We start from the raw sequence: 22157 nt of genomic DNA on the forward strand, positions 1-22157 counted from the left end.
GAACTCAAACTCAGTAGTAGGTTCATTTCTGGTGTTTCCCCACATTGTTACAAGAGTTCAGTCTAATGTGCCTGCACCCCGCGAGGCCGAACAATATATTTTTATTTCATTTGGGGTCCCAGACACAAAGAGGTTTAAGAACTCTGCTGTATGCCATCAGCCCCGTGATGATGCCCTGCGCCGCCCGGTTAATCCGCAGCATGCTACAGCATGCCAAGCTCTCTCTATATAGTTTGACTCTTCTTTCTTTCTTTCTTTCTTTCTTTCTTTCTTTCTTTCTTTCTTTCTCTTTCTTTCTTTCTTTCTTTCTTTCTTTATGTTTCTGGGAATTACTGTTTTGTTTTTGAGTTATGTGGAGAAAATAATGAAAGTGTTGGAAAGAAAATGACTCTTGGCTCTTGTGTTTTTAATCTCTCTGTTTTAATACTTTGTGTGTGTGTGTGCTTGTACTTCTATCTTTGTGAAGACCAGTTTGAGTTTTAGACCTTGGAAGTGAAGATATTTTGGGAAAGTGAGCACATTTTTTCCGGTCCAACAACTTTAAAGGACTTGGTGTTTTTTTGCTAGAATTAGGTTTAGTTTAGGGTTAGGGTTAGGGTTAAGGGTTGGAGTTAAGCATAAAGAACATTTTCAGACTGCCCGGCCAAATCCACCTTTTGACATATCCAAATTGTATCCGGATTGATATTAGAAAGTCTGGACAGCCAAAAAAACATATGAAATGCAAATTTTTGCAAATTGAATCCAAACCATATTGGAAATGGTTTGAAAGGCAATTCCAATCGGATCTTTACAGATATGCATCTCGGTCAAACATTGAAATCCATTTTGACTGCTCAAATTGGATTTCAATGGGTCTTTTGCGTCACTTGCAACGCAACACACAGTGACCACGTTAAATCCAGAGCGACGGAGAAAGCAGAATCCATGAATGCTATCAGAGAGTATAGTTTTTTGGCTCTATGGAGGACAACTTGATGGAGCGATTGTTTGGAGGGTGAGATGATGGACCTCCATATCTTATGCTTCTGAGTTAGAAAATCACGTCACCAGCATAGCTACACCTACGTTGTTACCACAGCAGCCCATAAGCTGATGATATCTGGAGACACAACTTTGATCTGATCACTTGCAAATAACAGTACAGACAGTCTGTCTTAAAGATCTGATTTGAGAAACAAATCGGATTTGCCTGCTGTCTGAACAGAGCCTTTGCTTGATGGTTTAAGTTAGCATAAGGGGCCACAGAATACATTATTTCAATTAGTGTCCTCACAAAGATAGAAGTAAAAGTATGTGAGGGAGGGGTATTAAATGAATAAATGTCAGTGGTGGGGCGTGGCCTGTCTTTGGGGGCGGGGTTTACTTCTAGAGACCAACATTCTCAATGACAGGGAAGTTGGAGGGAGTGAGAGCTTTACTGATGTAGATGAGAGAGAGAGAAGAATAACACAGAAGGGCAGGTAGAGGTAAAACAAATATTAAATTGTTAACACATATCACACAGAATAAATCTAAATCTATGTTTAACCAACAATCTTAAATTATCTTTAGTAAGTGACGTCTTCATCATCTGTGAGCAGGCATAGGCAGGTGTCATCAGGGATGCAACACCACATACTTCAGCAAGTGTGCTGCAGCATCAACATGGACCATCTTTATATATAGCCTATGGCATGAATATATGACGCCATCTTCTGGTCCCGGATATGAACTACAAAATAACAACACTAAGGGGCTTCACAATAGGACACTGAGGACTTAACCATAACATTAAAACTAGTTGCTGGTTTTAATGTTGTGGCTGATATATATATACACACACACACACACACACACACACACACACACACACATATATATAGATATATAGATATAGATATATATAGATATATTAATCTATTCACTGGCTTTAGTGAACCACCGCACGGACTGTCATGAAATTACAAAACCGCATCTATCATCCTTACATGGTAATGATACCCTTTTATACTCATCACAGAGGCTTTAAGGTTAACTTGTCTTATTTTTGGTATTCTAAAAACTAATAATAGCGACAAGAGTATTCCTAAAATATTCCAGAATCTTTAATGTGTTTGGACACTGCGACCCTCACGCTATTTTCTAATTCGATTTCCCTCTTTTTTAGCTTAAGTACGTTTGGCGTGATATCGGTTAAGCTTCCTTCTTAGATCCAAAAGGTAATACGACTAAAAGGTTTAATTCATAGCTGGTCGTCGGGAATGTAAAAACTAACTTTCGACTTTTGGTGAGACGATCATAAAAGCATTATATACACGTGTACCTGTTACTTTAAAGCTCCAGTAACTAAGCAAGGATATGTATGAGCGCATGAGAAAAAGATGTGAAATAGCAGGGTAGCGGATATCCCTCTGGGCCAATCACGAGAAAGATACTGATTACAGATAGGGGACACAGCCAATCTGAGCAGACATTTCTCTATAGTGGGCTGTTTTTTGCTGCCAGAGTTGCGATAATGTTAAACACAGCTGGTTTTTCTCGACTTCAAGACTCATGCTGAATGCAGGGAGGGTACAACTACGTTTACCACTAAATTCATTCATGGACATTTGAACAAATCCTCTGGTATCATCGGTGAGATTTTTTTCCAAAGCACTGTCTGAATAGGTAATGTCTCGGAAATGTTATAATGTTATTTCCAGCGGCAGCAGCAGCTTTAGGCCACACTAGCTTTCATTTCAAACTTTAACCCCAGCACAGTCTTGCTAGCGGTTGATACTTGGTGGCGGCTGGGCTTCTGCTGACGGCTCCTTGGAAGTTTTGGGAATACCATGAGGACGAAGGAGCAACTCTGCATGAGGGGATTTTTGTGCAGTACGGGACAGCAGAGCGGGGCGGCTCCGATCAAAAAGTCTCCGTATGAGTGCCAGTCTCCTTGAATGGGGCGGTGTGTTTTCATCTCCTCTACCATTTTGCAAGAACAGTTTCTGTACCTCCACGGGGGCTGCGGTCGGACCGGCGGAGGGGGACACGGCGGAGGGACTCCTGACTGCCGTGCTGCGTGCTGAACAAAAACAAGAGGCCACTTTGGAGAGATTATGGTTCAGAAAGGCCTGCTGCTCTGTCGCCACCGGTCCGCCAACAAAGGAAACGACTATTACTTCTTTCATTTCACTCCTGTGGCCGCCGTGTGTGGAAACAAACAGTGAGGGTGTTAAGTGAGAAACAGCCTCAGTCACTGACTTGACAATGAAAGTTGACAAATAAGCTCCGACTTTATGGCCACTTGAGAGTAGCGCTGCTCACGCGCGTCTGAGCAATTACGCACGTACACATAACCTACACACGCGCTCCCTTTGTTGTCAAGTTTACTCTCATTTGAAAATCTGACATTTTAACTCTAGTTGTTTTCAAATCAAAAATAGTTCGGGCCCCGTTTAAGTGGATGTATGAGGATGGTGGAGAGCCGGAGCTGTGTCCAGAGGGAGGGGGTGTACCGCTGGTTCTCCTCCCTCACCTCAGCCCAGAGAGCTGAGTTCCTGTGTGGGCTGCTGGACCTCTGCGTCCCCATCGAGCTCCGCTTCCTCGGCTCCTGCCTAGAGGATTTGGCCCGCAAGGACTACCACTCCCTCCGGGATGCGGAGATCAAAGCCAACAACCCCGCAGACCTTTCGGGCCTCACCAACATCACCGACGAAGTGGTGCGCAGCAAGCTGCTGGTGTCCCTCGCCCTGCTCGGCTCAGACAGCCGCGAGGCGGCAGGGGTCCTGTACCGGACACTGACTCACATAGACACGGTGATCAATAACTATGGACTGGCGCTGAACGACGGAAGAACAGAGGAGCAGTTTCTGTTGCTGTTCACCATGGCCTCTAACCACCCGGCCTTCAGCTTCCACCAGAAGCAGGTGCTGAGGCAGCAGCTAAGCCAGATCCAGGACATCCTGCAGGTGAGAGGGATGCTCAGAGTGGAGAGCCACTAGAATGTTCACATAGAATATCCGGGGTTACCAGGAGTAGAGAGCCTTGGGACCAGCTGTAACTTCAGTTCAGACTTAATCTTACAAATCTGTTAGTAGGGGAAATAATTTCACTTATTTTCCATGCAAATCACATTCTTTTAGGAAACAATTTTATTGGAACTAGTGTAGTGAAGAGTAGAAAATACTTGGAAACAAATTGAAAAATCTCAGTGGCAGATGGTGCTTTAAAACACATTACAGACTATAAAATTTAATCACTTGGCAACTTTTTATGCAAATAGGGGAGTAGGTCAAGAAACTATTGGCAAAAATGTTCAAATACATACTGTACCTTTTTAGGATTCTTTTTTAAGCAGAAATGCAACTTTCTCAACATTTAGATGCTCAGACACAGAACTTCCCTTTAAACAAAGGTAGATGAACTTTAATTATCTGTGTTAGTTACCAACACAACCGTGCAATGATAAACACTTTGCATGTACAGTATATAAAAATAGACTGTATCAGGTGGAATAAGTCCAACAGAGAGGAAGAGAATTTCAGCGTGTTTAATGTGGGCACTCTGGGAGGAAGTGAAAGTATTTCTAAAAAAGCTCCTGTGTAGTCTTGTTGGTTTGTGAAGGGTATAAACTCAGTACAAGTAAAGGTCCTCTTGAAGGACTGATTTATGTTGACAAAAAGTTTGATCAAAGAGCTGATAAAGCAGGTGACACAGTGAACATGCTGCAGGCTGTTGCTCTGCTGTGAATCCTCATCCCTCTGAGAAGGTGCCCTGTCATAAATTCAGGGGACTGGGTGTTGCCATCCAGTGCAGTGTGCTCTGATTTATCACCACCTCCTCCCATCCACCAGGCCCCTGGACACAGGTGAGGTTTTCACCTGCTCAGAGGAAATGAAAGTGTCATCCTAGCAAGTGAAACACAAGCAACATTTTTAGGTTTTTCTGAAACCAGCACAGGAACTATATAGCAAATGAATGCAGCACAGTCACATGTTACCTATACACCAAAATTACAGGTGAGACATAGTCAATGACAGGCTGCCTGTTAACACAACAGACCTCAGTCATGTGTTATTCAGTGGTCTACAAAGTAAATGACATGGTTGTAAGTGAAAACTGTCAGTGAACAGGAGTTCAGAATGTTGAACACAGCTGAGGTAAGATTAAAAAGATATTCTTTTTAGTTGATTTAACAAAAAGACATACTGATTTCTGGTAAATCCATTATCATCATCATCTTTATAGCTTCTACGATAGATTTCCTCTTTTGGTACCAACTATATCTTCAAGGCTCTCAAAGCTTCAGTTTTTAAACAATATTATGCTTATTTTGATGTAACACAAGACATAATAACTACAACACATCCAGAATAACTGAGTCATAGCCACTAAAGGTTTGGGCAAAAAGTTGAGCAATACTTAAGATTCAGTGTGATGACTGTAATATTAATCATTAATACTTTTTAAATTTAATATGGTTTCACTGCTTTATAGTGACACGTGTCGGCAGAAGACAGCGAAAGTCATTTTCATCTCTTTTCATGGACAGATTAAAAACAAGTATTGCCACATCTTTACCAGCTGTGTTACAGGTAGTCATATTTGTACTCTTCGGCCTCTTACTGCACCTGTTGGTTGTTCCAGGTGAGCAGCAGAGGAGCAGGAGAGGCTGAAGCAATAGGGCCTGATGGGGATCGAACTGCCGTTTGTTACACTCATCCACATGACCACTGTGACCATCAGACCGTGTCCCTGTCTCTTGCCTCGTTGTCCCCCTCTGCCTGCTCCCTGCCTAACACCAGGCCTGCTTACCTACCTCTGTGTGCCTGCCAACCCTGCCACACGCACTGCACCTGCTGGCACAGGGTAGGCAGCAAGATAATCAGTTTGTTGGCTTTGTTAGTGTTCATGTACCTTTAACAATAGAGCAAGCTTCAGTTCCTTAATAAATAAAACATGTACGTAGAGGTAAAAAGGATTTCATTACCACCTGCAGTTCTGGTAGTTTTATCCTATTTCTTTAATATTTGGTAGTTTGAGTTAGGCTAACTGGCTAAAGACAGTTTATGTCTTCAGTTGATTCTGGTATTAAGTGAATGCAGAAGAGGGAGAAACTTTTTTGTAGTGTATGCTACAGTGTGTAGTTTTCATTGGAAGGACCAACATTAGACCAACATTTTTTGGTTCTTAATTTGTTGTTTAATACATCCAGAAGATGCTGCCACAGACTGGAAACTTCTTTAAAGTTAAATTGTTTGAAATAATGGCTTGTGTAGAACTTGAATTTCTGTTCATGTATGTCTAAACTAGGGGTTAACCAATATGGTTTGTTCAGTGCTGATACCAATTATTAGTAGTTAAGGACACTGATAACCAATATTTGGAACCAATATACATTTGCGTTAAAAATTAAAATCTTCAAAATGATCGTCAAAATGAAGAAAAACAAAACTTCTGACACAAAACTACTGCTAAATCTATGGACACCTGCTGTGGTGTCTGTAGATTGCAGTACAGCTCAACAGCACCACACTACATCCTTCAAAATGCTGATACACTTTATAACAATTTTAAATAGAATGGCACTCAGGAGAGTGCCAAGGTCAAATATTGATAAAAATGTCAAAAAAGAATTGTTTAGATCAAAAAAAGAAGATCCATACATAATTTCTGGAGAAATTGACGAAAATGTTGAAAAATGCTGCAGTGTTAAATCTTGCAATGTCAAGGAAAGTGATAAAAAAAAAACATGGATTTACCCCTTTAACTGGATCTGCACCAAAATTTAATATGTTCTTCCCTGGCCCATGCCCCGTCGCTCTACCAAGTTTGGTGCAAATCTGTTCAGTACTTTTTTCCTGCTGAAAAATAAACAAACAAGCAAACCAACCAACAAACAAGGGTGAAAACATAACTCCCTTGGCATTGGTAATAAAAACTGAATTTTATAGCCTTCATGAATGGAGGATTTATTGCAGGACTGTTGTATTAGACAATGCAAATACCAATGCATACATGCCTGGTAACCTCAAGATGTTATTTAATTTAACAGTTTTATCATATATTATTGTTACCACCATAAACATATTTACTCCAACCCTTCCACCTTTTCAAAATGTAACGCAGTAACGTTTAGTAAATTTTAACTGACTTTGTACTTTTATCTGAGTACCTTTTTAAACAAGTAATTTTACTTCTATTTGAGTAAAATTTCTTTTAAGTAACAGTAGTGACGTGCTAATGTGCTGCAGTAAGTGTATTGTCTTATTTCTGGTTGCCAGCATTGTGTTACTGGTAGCATTTTTTCCTTTTCTATCTCAACCCAGCTCATTTTGTTGTTTTCTTCATTACAGCATCTAATTACATACATTTAAACTAAAATAAATTAATTCATAAGATTGTGGTGTTTATTGCAACTTCGGCAATATCTGCTGTCTTAGCTTCGACACTCAGCTCCATTTGCTCACTGAAGCTGATCCAGTCTGCGTATGCATTCCTCTGTACCCATCTGTGCCAGTAGCCTACAGTGTTGATAGGCTATTACTCGTGACATGTAATCAATCAGATAGTGCTGTGGGAAGAATATTGCTCAAGACCATAAAGTGGTGACTACAGACAGGGAGAGAAGCATCAGCACAGGTTTTCCAAATAATTAAAAAAAATCCACTTGCAAACTACTAAGTTATTCTTCTATCTACTACAAAAAGAGTCACTTGTTGTTGTTGGATGATTTTTGCCAATATAGAGCTAACACAAACCAGGTGTTTTGAGTTGGAAATGTAAAAGATTTAATGAAATAGCTCCTGATTGAATGGTTGTTGCATATCAATGAGCAAACACATATGAGAAACGCAAGCCAAACATATGATACGTGATAGACATATTATTACCTAACCATCAAGAAAATTAGGAGAGGGGCCAAAGAAGAATTTAGTATGGACACTAACTGTAGCCTAGTCCCGCACAACCGTCATACATGAAACACATACTGTTTAGATTAACACATACTATATACATTAACCCTCATAATTTGTGCATTTGTGTAAGTGTGTCTATGTGCGGCTGCACATACAGGTGCATGAAAAGGGGTTTAAGAACATGTGATTATACAAAAAAACAATTACGTTACTTGTCAGTTTCCATTTCTCAGATGTTCAGAATTCCCCTATACGGAATTCATTTCTTGACTTCCCATCTTTTTTATGACCAGTCTTTTATGACCAGTAGTCTAAGCTAGTGAGGCTGGATGTGGAGTTTAAACCTTCCATCTTTTTTATGGTGATGAGCCAAACCCCTATCATTTGATAAATGTTTTCAAAAATATGAAGAAATGTACTCTATTTAAAAAAAAAAAATACTATCTCTAACAACAACATCAGTGGTCAACCATAAAACATCAAAATACTGATGATAAAAGAGGGCAGAGGAAAAAGACTGCAGTTGTTTACAACCAAATGTGGTCCCTCTGCCTAAAAGTGTTGTAATAAGAGGTGGAAATCACACGGGTAGGGAGAGGAGGGGATTTCCCAGTGATGCAGGGAAATGAGTGGTACATTAACTATAATTACAGTAATATCTGGGATCATTCAGCAGAGATTTGAAGATGGATTATTTAGACATGAATCAGGACTGATAGAAATTTGGAAGAGAAAGAAACTATTTATCAGTGCAAGTGAGATAAAGAGAGATGAAAAGACGCAAAATACTGGTGATTTTGTTCCTGTCTTCCACAAAGACATACACACAAACTTTAATGTTCACACAGAGATAGGCAGGCACACTGTTTAAACATGTGTGAGCGGTGAAGGGAAAGTACCCAGCTCAGAGAGGAGCGTTTGTATTTAGTGTTTTGTTGCCCTTGGCTCCTGCTAAGTGCAGGTCAGCACATTTCTCTATGCTGAAATCAACCCTCTGTGGTGTGTGTGTGTGTGTGTGTCTGTGTCTGTGTCTGTGAGTGCCTGCATGTGTATGTGTGTCTCCAGTGAATCCTTAGGAAGTTATAAATGCTCTTACTCTCCCTCTCTCACTGGCTCTCTTTCCTTCCCTTGGTGCTCTGAAGGGAACTCTGAAGGGAGTTTCATTGTAGACCAGAGGAGTCACATTCATTATCTACAGTAGAGCAGCTTTTATCCGGGCCCACCGTCACCTACTTTAGATGTATTTGACAGAATAGCTGAAGGCTGAAGGCTGCAACAGTGTGTATCTCTACTGCAACCAGGTTAATGTTAGCCAAAGTGCTAGGAGGCTGGGGGGAATGTAACAGAAATAAGTCTGAAAGCTTTCACTACTGGTCTAGTAGTAGCCATCACTGAAGTCTCACATAATCAATGGTGGAATAAGTATTTAAAACCTTCACTTAAAAATGCACTAATCAGTATTTTTATATTTACAATAAATCAAATGACTATGAGCAATGTGAAGGGGATCACTCGTAGTAATGAACCCAACAAAAACTATTATCCGTCTCTATAGTCTCTCAGCTCTACGCTTCTTTAGTGTCTTGTAATTTATTGTTTTTGTTTTATGTCCTGCAGCTTTAATGGTTTGGTTTACTCTCCCAGCTTTCATCAGACACATCAGGCAGCGACTTCAAAGCGAAAAAAACTTTTGATAAATCTGATTTTGATAATTCTCTGTATGTGTGAATGGGAAATGTTTGCAAACAGATTTTCCACAACAAATTTTTAAGGTCATAATATGTCAATGTTGTCTTTACAACTAGTTCTACTGCCCCAGATGGCCATTAAATAAATTAATGCAGTTTTAACTATGTACATTTTTCGAAACAGCTGTCACTGTGGCCGCAGGTGGCAAATAAAGGATAAACTGAATTTCCCTTCATTTCCCATGATTCTCTTGAGTTTTAAAGGTCATCATCAGTAGTTGTGGAATGGAGCCACAAACAGGAAACAACAAACATCCTCTCCTTGTGCATTTAATTCTTGCTTGACTCAATAAAATATTTATCTGTGACATTATAAAGCATAGTGTAACAGTAGCAAAAGTAGGCAAGAGCAATATCTATTTAAAGTTTGCGAGCATTAGCTAACATTAGCCACCATAAGCTCCTGGTCATACCAGAATAAGTAAGGCTGTAACATAACAATATCCAAGTCCAAGTCCCTCAAAACTGTATTTAAAGGGTAGTTGATCAAATATGCTTGGTTACTTTCTACCAAAGCACTAGTGGACTGGTTGCTGTAGCAAGTTTTTTGTCCAGTTTTTTAAGTCAACTCGCATAAGCTTATTTTAACACAAAACAGCTGGATGCCGAGTCACTCCAGAAGAAAAATAGTCGAAGTTGGTTTTCTCCATCGGGATCCAGCAACCGAAGTGCAGTGGTATGAACAGCACATACAATATGTTTGCCACATCTGTTGGGCCTGTACAGACCTGCATAATCACCCTATTATATGAGCGCTTTATATATCTATAAAAAATGCCAGTGTCGGAATAAACATTAGAGTAAGCTTACTTTTGTAGGAGAAGGAGGAGAAGTTGCTGTCAGCACACAGTCTGGGTTTTACAGTTTTCAATTGTTTTTACTGTACTGTTCGGGGAGGTTCACATGTTGTCCAAGTATCTGAAACATATCTTTATTTCATTTCCACACTTCTTGTTTTTCTGTTTCTTGCTCATAATCCTTCCTACTGATTCATGTTCTCGTGAGTGCTGTTTTTACTTCATGGACCTACAGTTTTACAGTTAGAATCTCCTCCCCTCTCACTTACAGCAGACAGAGCAGAGAGTTAGCAGGTTGAGCGAGTAACATGCGGATGTGGCAGTAGCACACCTAACTGTTTTCAGATCTACTGCACTATTCTACAATATGATTTTTCTCTGATGGAGGAAACAGCTGAACACTCATAACTCCAATGTAATAATTTTATTTTTAATTCTATGAATCAGCATTTGGAGGGGTTTTCCTGCTGAACTGTATGACATAGAGAAATCAAAAAGTAGAATTAATAGCCTTTATTTAAACAAGGTTAGATACAAAAACACACTACATCTACCAACTGTTTTTAAACATAGCAATGATTTACAGTAAGTATAGTGACTTAAAATGTTCACTGGCCCATTCAGTCCACATTCCATACATTATACAGAACATGTTACGTTGTAAGATACAGTGCATGATTAATTAAATCTTTACCCTTATTTACATAAAACTCACTTAGTGGCAAGTTAATCACTCTGGTTTAACTTCAGTGGCTAAATTTCCATGACAAACAGAAATATCTGGCTCAAATATGTCCAGTGGCCCTGAATTTCCTGCTTCGTTTACAAGTCAAGAATAATATGTAATTAAATGTATAAACAGTGTATTATAGTGAGAAATTGCTCACAGCACTGGCTTTGGGTTGAGATAATATTTCATAATCTTGTGGGCTTTAGGGATTTACGAACTGTGTTGTTTGTGTTAGAGACTGACTGTTTGTGGTACAGGATTGCCACATGTTACTCTTCTGCTTTCAGTAAAACATGCATTAACTTCATGAAAGATAAATTGGTTAAAATAAAATCAGTTGTAACTATAAAGTTTTTTTGCTTTGACCGTTTTCTACCTAAACCTGCTTTCACTGATTTTTTTGGCCACTTGAGGGCAGCACCACAAGCTATAAACACAACTGGCATATTAACACCTTCTAAAGTTGGTATGACGAACGCGTTAGCAAACAGTTGTATATTTATACATCCAGCAGAGACAGATTAACATGAGAATTCATTTGGAATTGTGTTTCTGGACAACTAACTAATGTAAGACCAATATTCACTCTCTTTGACTCTCTTTTGGTCTCTGCCGTCTACCAAGAAAAAAATCATGACTCTTTAGCTGCTAAATGCTACACTATGTTAGTTGTATCTGCCGTTTGTTGCTGGACCTGTAGATCTTTCAGAACTTTTTTGTGAAAACAGCTGCCTGTGACTGGCAATGACTGATGAGAGCATTGAGAGTGAACCAAAAAAGTAAAGTTATGGGTCATCAAACCAAAACAATGAGCTGAAGGACACTGAAAAGCTCTGTAGAGCTCAGAAGAACTGCAGAGTTGGTGATAATTCTCTGTGGGTTTTTCATTACAGGCAGCTCCTTTCACATTATACATAATCATTTGATCCATTGGTCATATTGAATACAGCAGCTTTAAAGAGCCTAACTAATAAAAGGCGTAGACAAATAAATTAAAGGAAAATTCCACCCTAAAACAAAAAATTCCTTTTGGCATTGTTACCTGGCTATAGCTATTGTTCTATGGTGTATTTTAAGTAATCCCGCATGTATATGATACAATGCGATATCAATATAAATCCAGTGCAGCTACAACTGAGTTTGGCAGCAGAAAATCTATTATCTTTCTGACACCAAGAGATAAATGATGAGATTTTTGGTGATCTTTTAGAATCAAAGAGAAACTCTTAAACGGAAAGATCCCTTGATTAAAACCAATAATATCTCGCCTAATCTCTGGGGATTCTTGAAAGGTGTTCAGGGAAATAAAGAAGTTAAAGGGATGAAGATTCCACACTAATGAAATTAAATAATAACAAAAAGATTGTTTTGATGACAGGAGTATCGTAAAGTGGAGTTTTCCATATGTGACAGAAGTCCAATTGTAAGGGGATGATAATTGTTGGCAAGTTGCAGTTCCTGAACATTGTTAAAAAGGTTTGGTTGGAGATTTGGGATCAGTTCCTGAGATGCTCCTGAGCAAAGCAAATCAATCCCAATTTCAGTTGAAGCAGCAGTTCATCCAACAGTAAAAGGCAGCTCCAGGTTTAAGTGTGTGATTGGATATCAACTCCCTCTCCCTTCAACTGCTCCTCGAGGGCATTGCTATAAATAAGAGCGCCCTCTCAGCCTGGTTAAATATTGGTTTGTTCTGTGCTGCCAGATCTTTCTCCTCTCTTTGCCAACCCTGGAGAAAGCATTGCATAGTCTTCGAATTTGTTCAAGCAGTGACAGCACAGAGCTTAAGCATTACATTCATCTAGATGGTTGTTGAATGTCGCCTTGTGTCTGTTTTTGTGCCCATATGGGGCTGTGAAGCCAACTGTTTGAGAAGAGGGGGAAAAAAGTGTAGGACCGTTTCTACAAAAGCAGAATTCACTATTTTCCTTTTTGCGGTTGACTCATCTGTACACAGAGATAAATTTCACATTGAATGATAAATATGACACAAGGACAAACTTTCCGTTGAAAGTTGCCTCAGGGCTGCACCTTGAGGTCACTGTTATATTGGTACCACACTCCATTGGCAAACAAGCTCTACTTAATGCTGAGTAGGTAATGTCCTGTGCTGTATCTAGTTATCCCTGACCTTTGCTCTGTGGTCCTAACCTCTCTTCTGATAAATGATCTCTCACCCCTGTACTCCAGAGCCAGACCAGAGAGATTGGCACAGTCTCAGGGCTGGGCACAGGGGTCTCCATGGGACGAGGAGACCAAACGGGCAGCCAAGACCTCACCCCTCCTCTCCCAGACCTCCCTCCTCCTCCTCCTCCTCCTCCTCCTCCCCCTCCTGCACCACCTCCTCATCAGCCCCTTTCTCTACCTGCTGGGCAAGGCCTGGATGTAACAGCAACAAAGACCAAGGGGAAAGCAGGAAAAGGTGAGCTACTGGAGCAGTCTTTAATGAAGTTGTTTTTATATGACTGCTACATTTCTAAATTGTTGCTTCACGCATGGAAGAACACTTCAAACTATTTATAATACATATGGGCCTCTGTAATGGAAATATTTTCTACTGTGCTGTTGTATTTTCTTACGTCCTACTTTTCTGTCTCTCTGTTTTACTGTATGTATGTATGTATGTATGTATGTATGTATGTACTGTTCCACCCCCATCCTCCCTCTGTGCATATTGGCATGAAGTGTGTGTGTCTTGCTACACACCCAGTTAAGCCCAGTTGAACAAGATGTGGCATGCTGGCACATTCGAACACTACAACTAAGTTTAAAGAATGATGCCCTAAGGCTTAGGAGTGTGTGTGTGTGTGTGTGTGTGTGTGTGTGTGTGTGTGTGTGTGTGTGTCTGTCTGTCTGTCTGTCTGTCTGTCTGTCTGTCTGTCTGTCTGTCTGTCTGTCTGTCTGTCTGTCTGTCTGTCTGACTGTCTGTCTGTCTGTCTGTTTGTGTGTTTGTGCGTGCGTGTGTGTGTGTGGACAAATTTTGGTTTGAAACCATTGTTGTGAGGATATTTTAGCCGGTCCCCACAACTTCAAATGGTTGTTTGAGGGTTAAGACGTGGTCTTAGGGCCATTCTTAGAATTAGCTTTAGGTTAGGGTAAGGGTTGGGGTTAAACATTTAGTTGTCATGGTTAAGGTTAGGGTAAGAGGCTAGGGAAAACATTATGCCAATGAGTGTCCTCACAACTATAGTAAGACCAACATGGTGGTTTCAGGTTCAGGGTATTTCGTCAGAGCAATCATTACCAAACCTTTTAAATCAATAATCCCTATTGTGATAAAACTTTAGGATCTGTCTCAATATTTGCGTACAATAGATTGAGTAAAAGCTGCTGAAGTTTGAACTCAAAGTCATGCATCTCTCATATTAAATTCAGAAAGATTAAACATAATTTTTTCAGTTTTAATCATCGATGCTTTGAATGCCACAAATGAAATTCTGTTCACCCCCTCTGTTGTATTAAGTAGCAGAACAAATCTCAGAGGTGTATATGTAAAATATAGAAAAAAATGTTTTTTTTTTACCCTAAAAAGCTTTGTTAATCAATTTTTGGCCACTACTGGGTAGAATAACTCCAAACCAATCTGACCGTGAGTGAGTGAGTGAGTGAGTGTGTGTGTGTGTGTGTGTGTGTGTGTGTGTGTGTGTGTGTGTGTGTGTGTGTGTGTGTGTGTATTAATTTATAAATATATATATATATATATATATATATATATATATATATATATATATATATATATATACACACATATATATACACACACACAGATATATATATATATATATATATATATGTGTGTGTATATATATCTATATATATATAGATATATATACATTGATATATATTGATATATATATATATATATCTCAATATATAGTATGTACACACATAAGCATTTGGACAATTCAGTTCAATTTTATTTATATAGCGCCAAATCATGACAGAGGTTATCTCACTTCTAGTCTTATCAAGCACTCCAAGTGCTTTACACTACTGTTACATTCACCCATTCACACACACATTCATACAGCGCTCTTTTCTATAGAAATATATATATATTAGAGAGTAAGTCATGGCGACAGCAGCAAGGAAAAACTCCTTTTTAACAGGTAGAAACCTTGAACAGAGCCTGGCTCATGGTTGGCGGCCATCTTCCTCGACCGGCTGGGTTGGGGGGGGGCATAGCACAGTACACGTACAACATAAAGATGTATAATAACAATGAGACTAATAATAAAACTAATAATCATAATAATAGGGTGAATAATAATAGTAACAAAACTAAATGTAATAATAGTAATGATAATCATAATAGTTGAAGCAGTGGGTGTTGAGCTGGATCATGGGGGCAGTGGGTTGTTTGCAGTCGCAGATCCAGCATCTCTAGCACCACGGGCAAAAATACCTGCAGAAAGTGACAGTAGGAGAGAGGACAGAGACGAGAAAGCACAAAACTGTGGGAGAGAGAAGAGGTCAAGTTAGTAACGAGCATTGATATGATATGAATGCATACAGATGGAGGGGAAGAGGAGGAGAGAGGAGCTCGGCTCATCATGGGAAGTCCCCAGGCAGTCTAGGCCTATAGCAGCATAACTAGGGGGTGGTTCAAGCGATAACTAACTGGTTATTTTACAGTGTGTTTATCGTAGCTTGTTTGCTAAAAATTGTTACTTGCTTGGCTGGAAACAATGCTAATAAAATGGGTGAGAGCATACCAAAGAGTGAAGTTGTGAGCCATAATACCAAAGCATAAAGCTAAAAGATTCTAAAATGCTCCATAAAACTGAGGGGAACTGAGAGTCGCATTCACATTTTTTGTGAATTAGATCCCTCTCATGTTACGCTTAGTTATTTGATTGTCAGTAATAAAATAATGATTAGTGCAGTTCTTAAAAGTAGGCTGACGTGTTAGCAAATAAATAGTGTATTTACACATCCAGCAGACATGGAGAAACCTTAGCATTCATTTAGCATTGCGTTTTTATCTACTTGACGAATGTAAGTCTAGTATGCACTCTCCTTTTAGGTCTGCTTGGTCTGTACAGACACCTTAGAAAGATATCTGGGTCTTTAGCTAAAGTTTTCAGTTTTTAAAGCTAATGTGTTATCACATAGGTAGCATATTTACACATCCAGCATGAAGCAACATTAGAATTCTCCTGGAGTTATGTTTCTGTCAGTGTTACAAACGTAAGTCTAATATTCACTCTCCTTTTAGATCTGTTATGGTCTGTACCAACTCCTTAGAAAAATATCTGGCACTTTAGCTGCTAAATGTTTAACTTCTTTCTCCAGTTAGTTGCTAACTTTGTCTGCATGCTATTTTGCGTTAAATAGCTAACATGTCTATAGTTTATTTTTTACGTCATCCTTCTGAAGCAGAAGACGAGGTTGATGAGAGTGGTGAGACTGACCCAGACAGTAAATTTGTGACTGTAAAACCAAAATTTATAGGTAAAAGAGACTGAAAATGCCTTGAATCATAATTCTCTGTGGAATCGTAACTGTCGCTTGTCATTTGATTCAGTTAATATAAAAATTTGGATCAATAGAACTTTAAACACGAATTAAACACTTCTGCTTAAGTTAAAGTTTGGCAGAGCTACCAGGACAGTTAGGGAAATGTTAAACAAACATTGTCTGTATACACCCACACAGTAATGAGGTGATGTCTAATCCAGCAAAGTGAAAACACTTGTGTGAGTGTATCACAGTATTTAGGGTCTTAAATAAAACACATATTATAACAAAGTTGACCGCAGTGTGTTACTCTCCATTCTAGGTCATTATCACACTCACTGATTTTCATAAGGTAAATTGATCGTCTACGAAATCTTTTGTTATTAACCATATGAAATCAATCACCCAAGGATCAGCTGCAGTCTCGGGGTATGTGGTTTAAGGTGGGGCGAGCCTCCGCAGGTCATTCTGTTATTGTCTTGACCCCGCGCCTCTGTCTGTAACACAATACTTAACTATCTCGCTATGGTCACACCGCATAGCTGTCAACAGCATAAAATGTGCACACACGCAACACACGTATTCAGTATGTAGAAACGCATAAAACAGGTATGCAGAGAAGTGTGCACACACACACACACTCTCACTGACATACACAATTAAGTTTATATGCCATTCCCTACCTTTTTCCCAGTGTGTGTTTACAGTTTTTGATAACTCAGGTCAGGCATAATGAGCTACACCTCATGTGTTGGTCTTACAACATGTTTTCACATCGTAATTGTAGTTGTAAAGCAATAGCCACAGAGGCAACTTTAGGGATATTTATCAGTGCATTATCTCTTTAGGCGATAACTGAAACTCTTCTTTTGATCACCTCATCAGCATGTCATGTACACACACTGCTGGACGTAATACAATGTGTGAGTCCAGTTCTGTATGTGTCTGCCTGTGTGTGTGGCAGCCAAGATTAGTGTGAATGGCAGACAACATATTGAGCCTTCCACAGCTGCTGCCCAACAGGCACACAGCGAGGCGGTGAGGTGTGTGTGTGTGTGTGTGTGTGTGTGTGTGTGTGTGTGTGTGTGTGTGTGTGTGTGTGTGTGTGTGTGTGTGTGTGTGTGTGTGTGTGAGAGTGAGTCTTAGTGTGTGTGTGGGTGCATGCGCAGTGAGAGTAACTCCTCTCCTTTTATCCCTCTCTTTATTCATCTCCTCTTTCTCTTCATGTCTTCCCCTCCTCTGCTGCTTGTCCCTGCATGCCTGATGTTGTTTCACATAGAATTGTGGAGTCTAATGTGTCTAAATTGATACCTGGAAGTCTCACACACACACACACACACATATATTTAGCATTGCCACCATTTCAACTCACTATCTATCTAATGAAATAGATCTAATGGCAGTGGGGCAGCCCTAACCTACCTCTCCACCTGAGGCAGACAAACTTACATGCAATGTGGAAGAGAGGATGTTATTGTAGGTATAAAGGCAAGGGAGAGATGGGTGCTATGTGTTTTTAGGCTACACTGGATGTTTAGGAGTAAAACTGGGGGTAGGGTTGGGTGTGTGTGTGGGTGTATGTGTGTGTGTGTGTGTGTGTGTGTGGGGGGGGGGGCACCAGTGTTTAGGACTGGATGAGTATTAAGAGGTCCTGACCATAGTACCCTTGACTGTCAGCACCAGTGTTTTAAATACAAATAGCTACAGTCAAGCTTTGGGTAGTGCACAGGTGGGACTGGACAGAAAGCAGAATTTGGGGAAGTTGAATTCCATGTGGGGAGCAGCATCCTGATTGAATTGTACAGTAGCCCCTTTGGGGAGGGCTTTGGCAGTGCAGACAAGACAGAGTTTCTGTCCAGATGGGAAATTAGAGTGTACTGTATATATACATGGGAGAGTGTCGAGGAGTATCAGATAGTTCATATCTTTATGGATGAATGGAAAAGAGAAGACAAGAGAAGCTCTCATATTTAGATCTCACAGATGAGTTTAGCTCATTGGTATTTGAATATACAGCTAGAGGTCCAGCAAAAGTGGTGATGAATTAGCAGGAAAATGGGGAGGTGTAAATAGTATTTGAGGCTACTGAAAGAAAGTTGAAGAAGTTTGTTAGAGGTATGAACTTTATTTGGGTTATATATTGAGAAGTAATTGTGTCAAAGCATTGTCAATGCTGTACACAGAGATAGTTAGTGCAATTCAAAGAGCTTTACAGATGACTTATAACCTGATAAAAAGAGACTACAAAACTGTCACTAAGTTTAATGTCCTTGTCCTAGAGTTAATAATAATAATTAATATTGATGCATAATAAATAATGTTGGATTACTATTTCTTATTTCATGGGCTATTTAGTATTTTTGTGGTAATGCATACAGTATATAATAATAATAACAAAAAAAACCCAGAGCTATTTCGCAGCTTAATACAAGAAATACATCTCAGCTCCTGGAGAAGTAATCCACATGGAATCACTGAGGCTTGTCAACAATCCCACCAATGTCTTGCATATACTGTATACTAAATTCATTTAGTGTTATGGGACAGCTAAAATTAAGATGCTTCATTGAGCAAAACACTGAATCCCTACCAGCTCTATAGTACTGTACATTAGCTGCCCTTGACCTTTGACCTTCCCGTGAAGTCGAGTCATGGTGTTACACTTGATGTCATATTAAACTACTTCACTTCTAGCTTCTGGTTTATGTCTTCATATGATTTATTAGTTTGATAGTAGGACAAGTTTAAATTCCTCCTGGCCATTTCAACTAATCAATCCTAAATGACTGATGCATTAAAGCAACTGCCTCAAAATGTATGATGTTTTAGAGCAGTTTGCCAAGCTTTATTGGAATGTGTAAAGTTGTGAAGTATGGTTTATCATCTGTGTAACAGTCTACTCTTCTTTCAGTGGTGATTGAGAGGGTGGTGCTGAGAGGAGTGACACACAAGTCTGAAGACACCAATGAATATGTGTTCGAGGTTAGTACAGTGTAAACAACACATAGACTATACAAATACATATGCAAACACATTCATATTGACTCCTGCTTACTTTTCCAAATTTTCTCTGTTCATCTCTTCATGTTTTTACCCTTTCCTTCCACCTGTTTCTTTCTTCCTCTACTCTATCACCTCCTACTTCTGCTCCTTCTCATTCCTCCTCCTCTCCATTGTCCCGTGCTCCTCTAGGTGAGCTGGTCAGATGGTTTTGTGTTATCTGTTGTCCGAACTCAACAGGAGGTGACAGAGCTTCTGTCCCAGGTCAGGACCATGGAATTACACTTTCCCTGATAGAAATAATTTCAGGCTACACTCAGGTTCAGAGAATAGTAAAAGGTCTTCAGTACTGTTTATTCTATAGATTGACATTTCACAAGTGTAAAGGGTCTATAAAATTATGAATGAATGAATTATTAATTATTGTTTATGATGTAATTATGGTAGACAGACATTTTTCCTTGGTGCTTTCTGAATAAATAACAATAATACTGTTTGTTATTTGAGGGTTTTTTGGTTTGAGCCACCCACTAACAGAGTTGTCGACTATGAGCAGTTAAAATACATGTAGTTGGGGATGGAGAGCTATTTCAGTCACTGAGGCTTGTCAACAATCAGGTTTGTTAGTAATCTCAGTTTTAATTACATAAACTGTCAAAACTGTTTGATAAGTCAGGTTTTATGGGGATGTATAGCACGGTATCATCCGCATAGAAATCTAATGACACAATGTGTTTAGTTTGTGTGTGTGTTTATCTCTTACTTGTTGACCTTTTCTCTCTAAGCTGTCACAAGCATTTCCTGATGAAGGAGTGGAGAAGTTCCTCCCTCATTCCATAGAACTGGACCCCAGGTTAGACCCATAACCCTAACCTGTCTTTTTTGTCACTTAGTTTGTTGTTTCTCTTTCATGGTGATGTGTTCCAGCTGCGGAGAGCATTTGATGAACAATGAAATTTTAGCTACTTTAAATTTTTAGTTATGGAAAATAATTTTTTTTTAACAAATACACATCCACTGGTTACCATAGTGGAGCTCCGTACATTGGATCCCATCAGAATGACAGAAACATCACTTACCTGTTTTTGTTTTGCTTATTTGACTGGAAAATGTCAGCACTGATACTTAACAATTATGTGGTGGATGTTTCAAGAGTAACTTAACAACAACTAAATTTCACCTTGCTGAAGTGATGTTGAAGTGTACTCCAGGACCCTGACACTCCCCCATCAAAATGCACTGTGTATATCCTTGATGCTCCACAAACTTGTTAAATGAATTTTCTTCCAGATTAAATATTTGCAAAGTCCGTTTTCGGAATAATTAAAATCCTGCAGTGTTTCTATCCATGTTTGTGTGCTATCAGCATTGCCTGTATTGTTAGCTCATTGCTACATTTCTTGGGGCGTTACAGCCTTAACCTGTCAATCAGTGAAAAAGCATGAAGCCTGGCCGGAATGTGTATTGCATCGCCATTCACTTTTGTACATACATGTGCATCCTCATGCCCATGATAAAAACAAAAATGGGATTTCCTCGTAAAAATGTTGCTCCATAGTGCTACTAGTGGTCAGAAACTCCTCCAGCACTCTTGTTGACATTTGTGATTTTGAGTGAATTGTCTTGACAACAATAGTTAGTTACCTGGATAAGAAAGTATTACTTTTACTAAAATACATTTTACTGAGAATATTATTGAATAAATCTATATCTACACCACAAACAGTATTGTTGACGTAACTTATTTTCTTGCCTGTTGTTAATATGTAATACACAAAGCTAATTCTTCAGTGCACATCTGTAATACAGTTAGATGTAATGCGGAGTCTTTTCATCCAAAGTCAAGGCATCTCCTCCTTTAGTTTTTAAATCCAGTTGACTTTTTGTGGCCTCACTGTGTCTATCTGACTCCCTGCTGTCTTGTCTCTTTGCCTACACCCAGGTGTCTGACAGCGCTGCCCTGCCATGTCCTCCAGCACCACAGCATCCAGCTGTTCTTCAACTCCACCAGGCCTCTCTCACCCAATTGTCCCCCCTCCCTTGCCTCCTCCCCTCCCACAGCTCCTGTAGCCCCAACCTGCCCGTTCACCTCCAGCTCTAGTAAGTCTTTATTTTCTTTTATAGTCAACGATTTCTTTTATGATGATTTGATTTAGATTTTTATTTCTGTTTCATTGTTTAAAAAAAAAACTAGAACAATAGGAGTTGACACGTACTAGAAATCATCAGATAGGTTTGAACTGCTGATGTCATGAGTGTGAGGCAGCAGAATCTATAAAGTCAGCGAGTCTTTATAGAGGGCAACAGGGATATAAAACAGGAGATCCCTATTCTTAGATTCAGAAAGAGAAGGAGCCAAGAAGGGACTAGGCAGAGGAGCAAGATAAAAGATTTCATGTCTGGGTTCTGATGTTGGGGATGAGAGAGAGGGGAGATAAAAAAACAGGTAATGGAAAGGACAGGGCTGTGAGTCTTTGTGGTGGTAGTGAAGAGGTAAGACTGCAGGCAGGATTTTCAGTTTGTGTTTTGTAGGTGTGGGAGG

General features: G+C 39.5%; 1 protein-coding gene across 1 annotated transcript in view; it reads left to right on the plus strand.

The window, feature by feature from the left end:
• The first annotated feature begins 2521 nt into the window (after positions 1–2521).
• Positions 2522–22157, plus strand: part of zcchc14 (zinc finger, CCHC domain containing 14) — a 31629-nt gene continuing 11993 nt past the window's right edge. Inside the window, exons 1-7 of the mRNA XM_040132200.1 lie at positions 2522–3932; positions 5611–5832; positions 13346–13577; positions 19527–19597; positions 19808–19879; positions 20401–20468; positions 21558–21715. Of these exons, the coding sequence (XP_039988134.1) occupies positions 3438–3932; positions 5611–5832; positions 13346–13577; positions 19527–19597; positions 19808–19879; positions 20401–20468; positions 21558–21715 (1318 nt within the window). The 5' untranslated portion in view covers positions 2522–3437. The remainder of the gene's footprint in view (positions 3933–5610; positions 5833–13345; positions 13578–19526; positions 19598–19807; positions 19880–20400; positions 20469–21557; positions 21716–22157) is intronic.

Source organism: Xiphias gladius, chromosome 8, assembly GCF_016859285.1.
Source record: "Xiphias gladius isolate SHS-SW01 ecotype Sanya breed wild chromosome 8, ASM1685928v1, whole genome shotgun sequence".
In the NCBI taxonomy this organism is placed as follows: Eukaryota; Metazoa; Chordata; class Actinopteri; order Istiophoriformes; family Xiphiidae; genus Xiphias; species Xiphias gladius.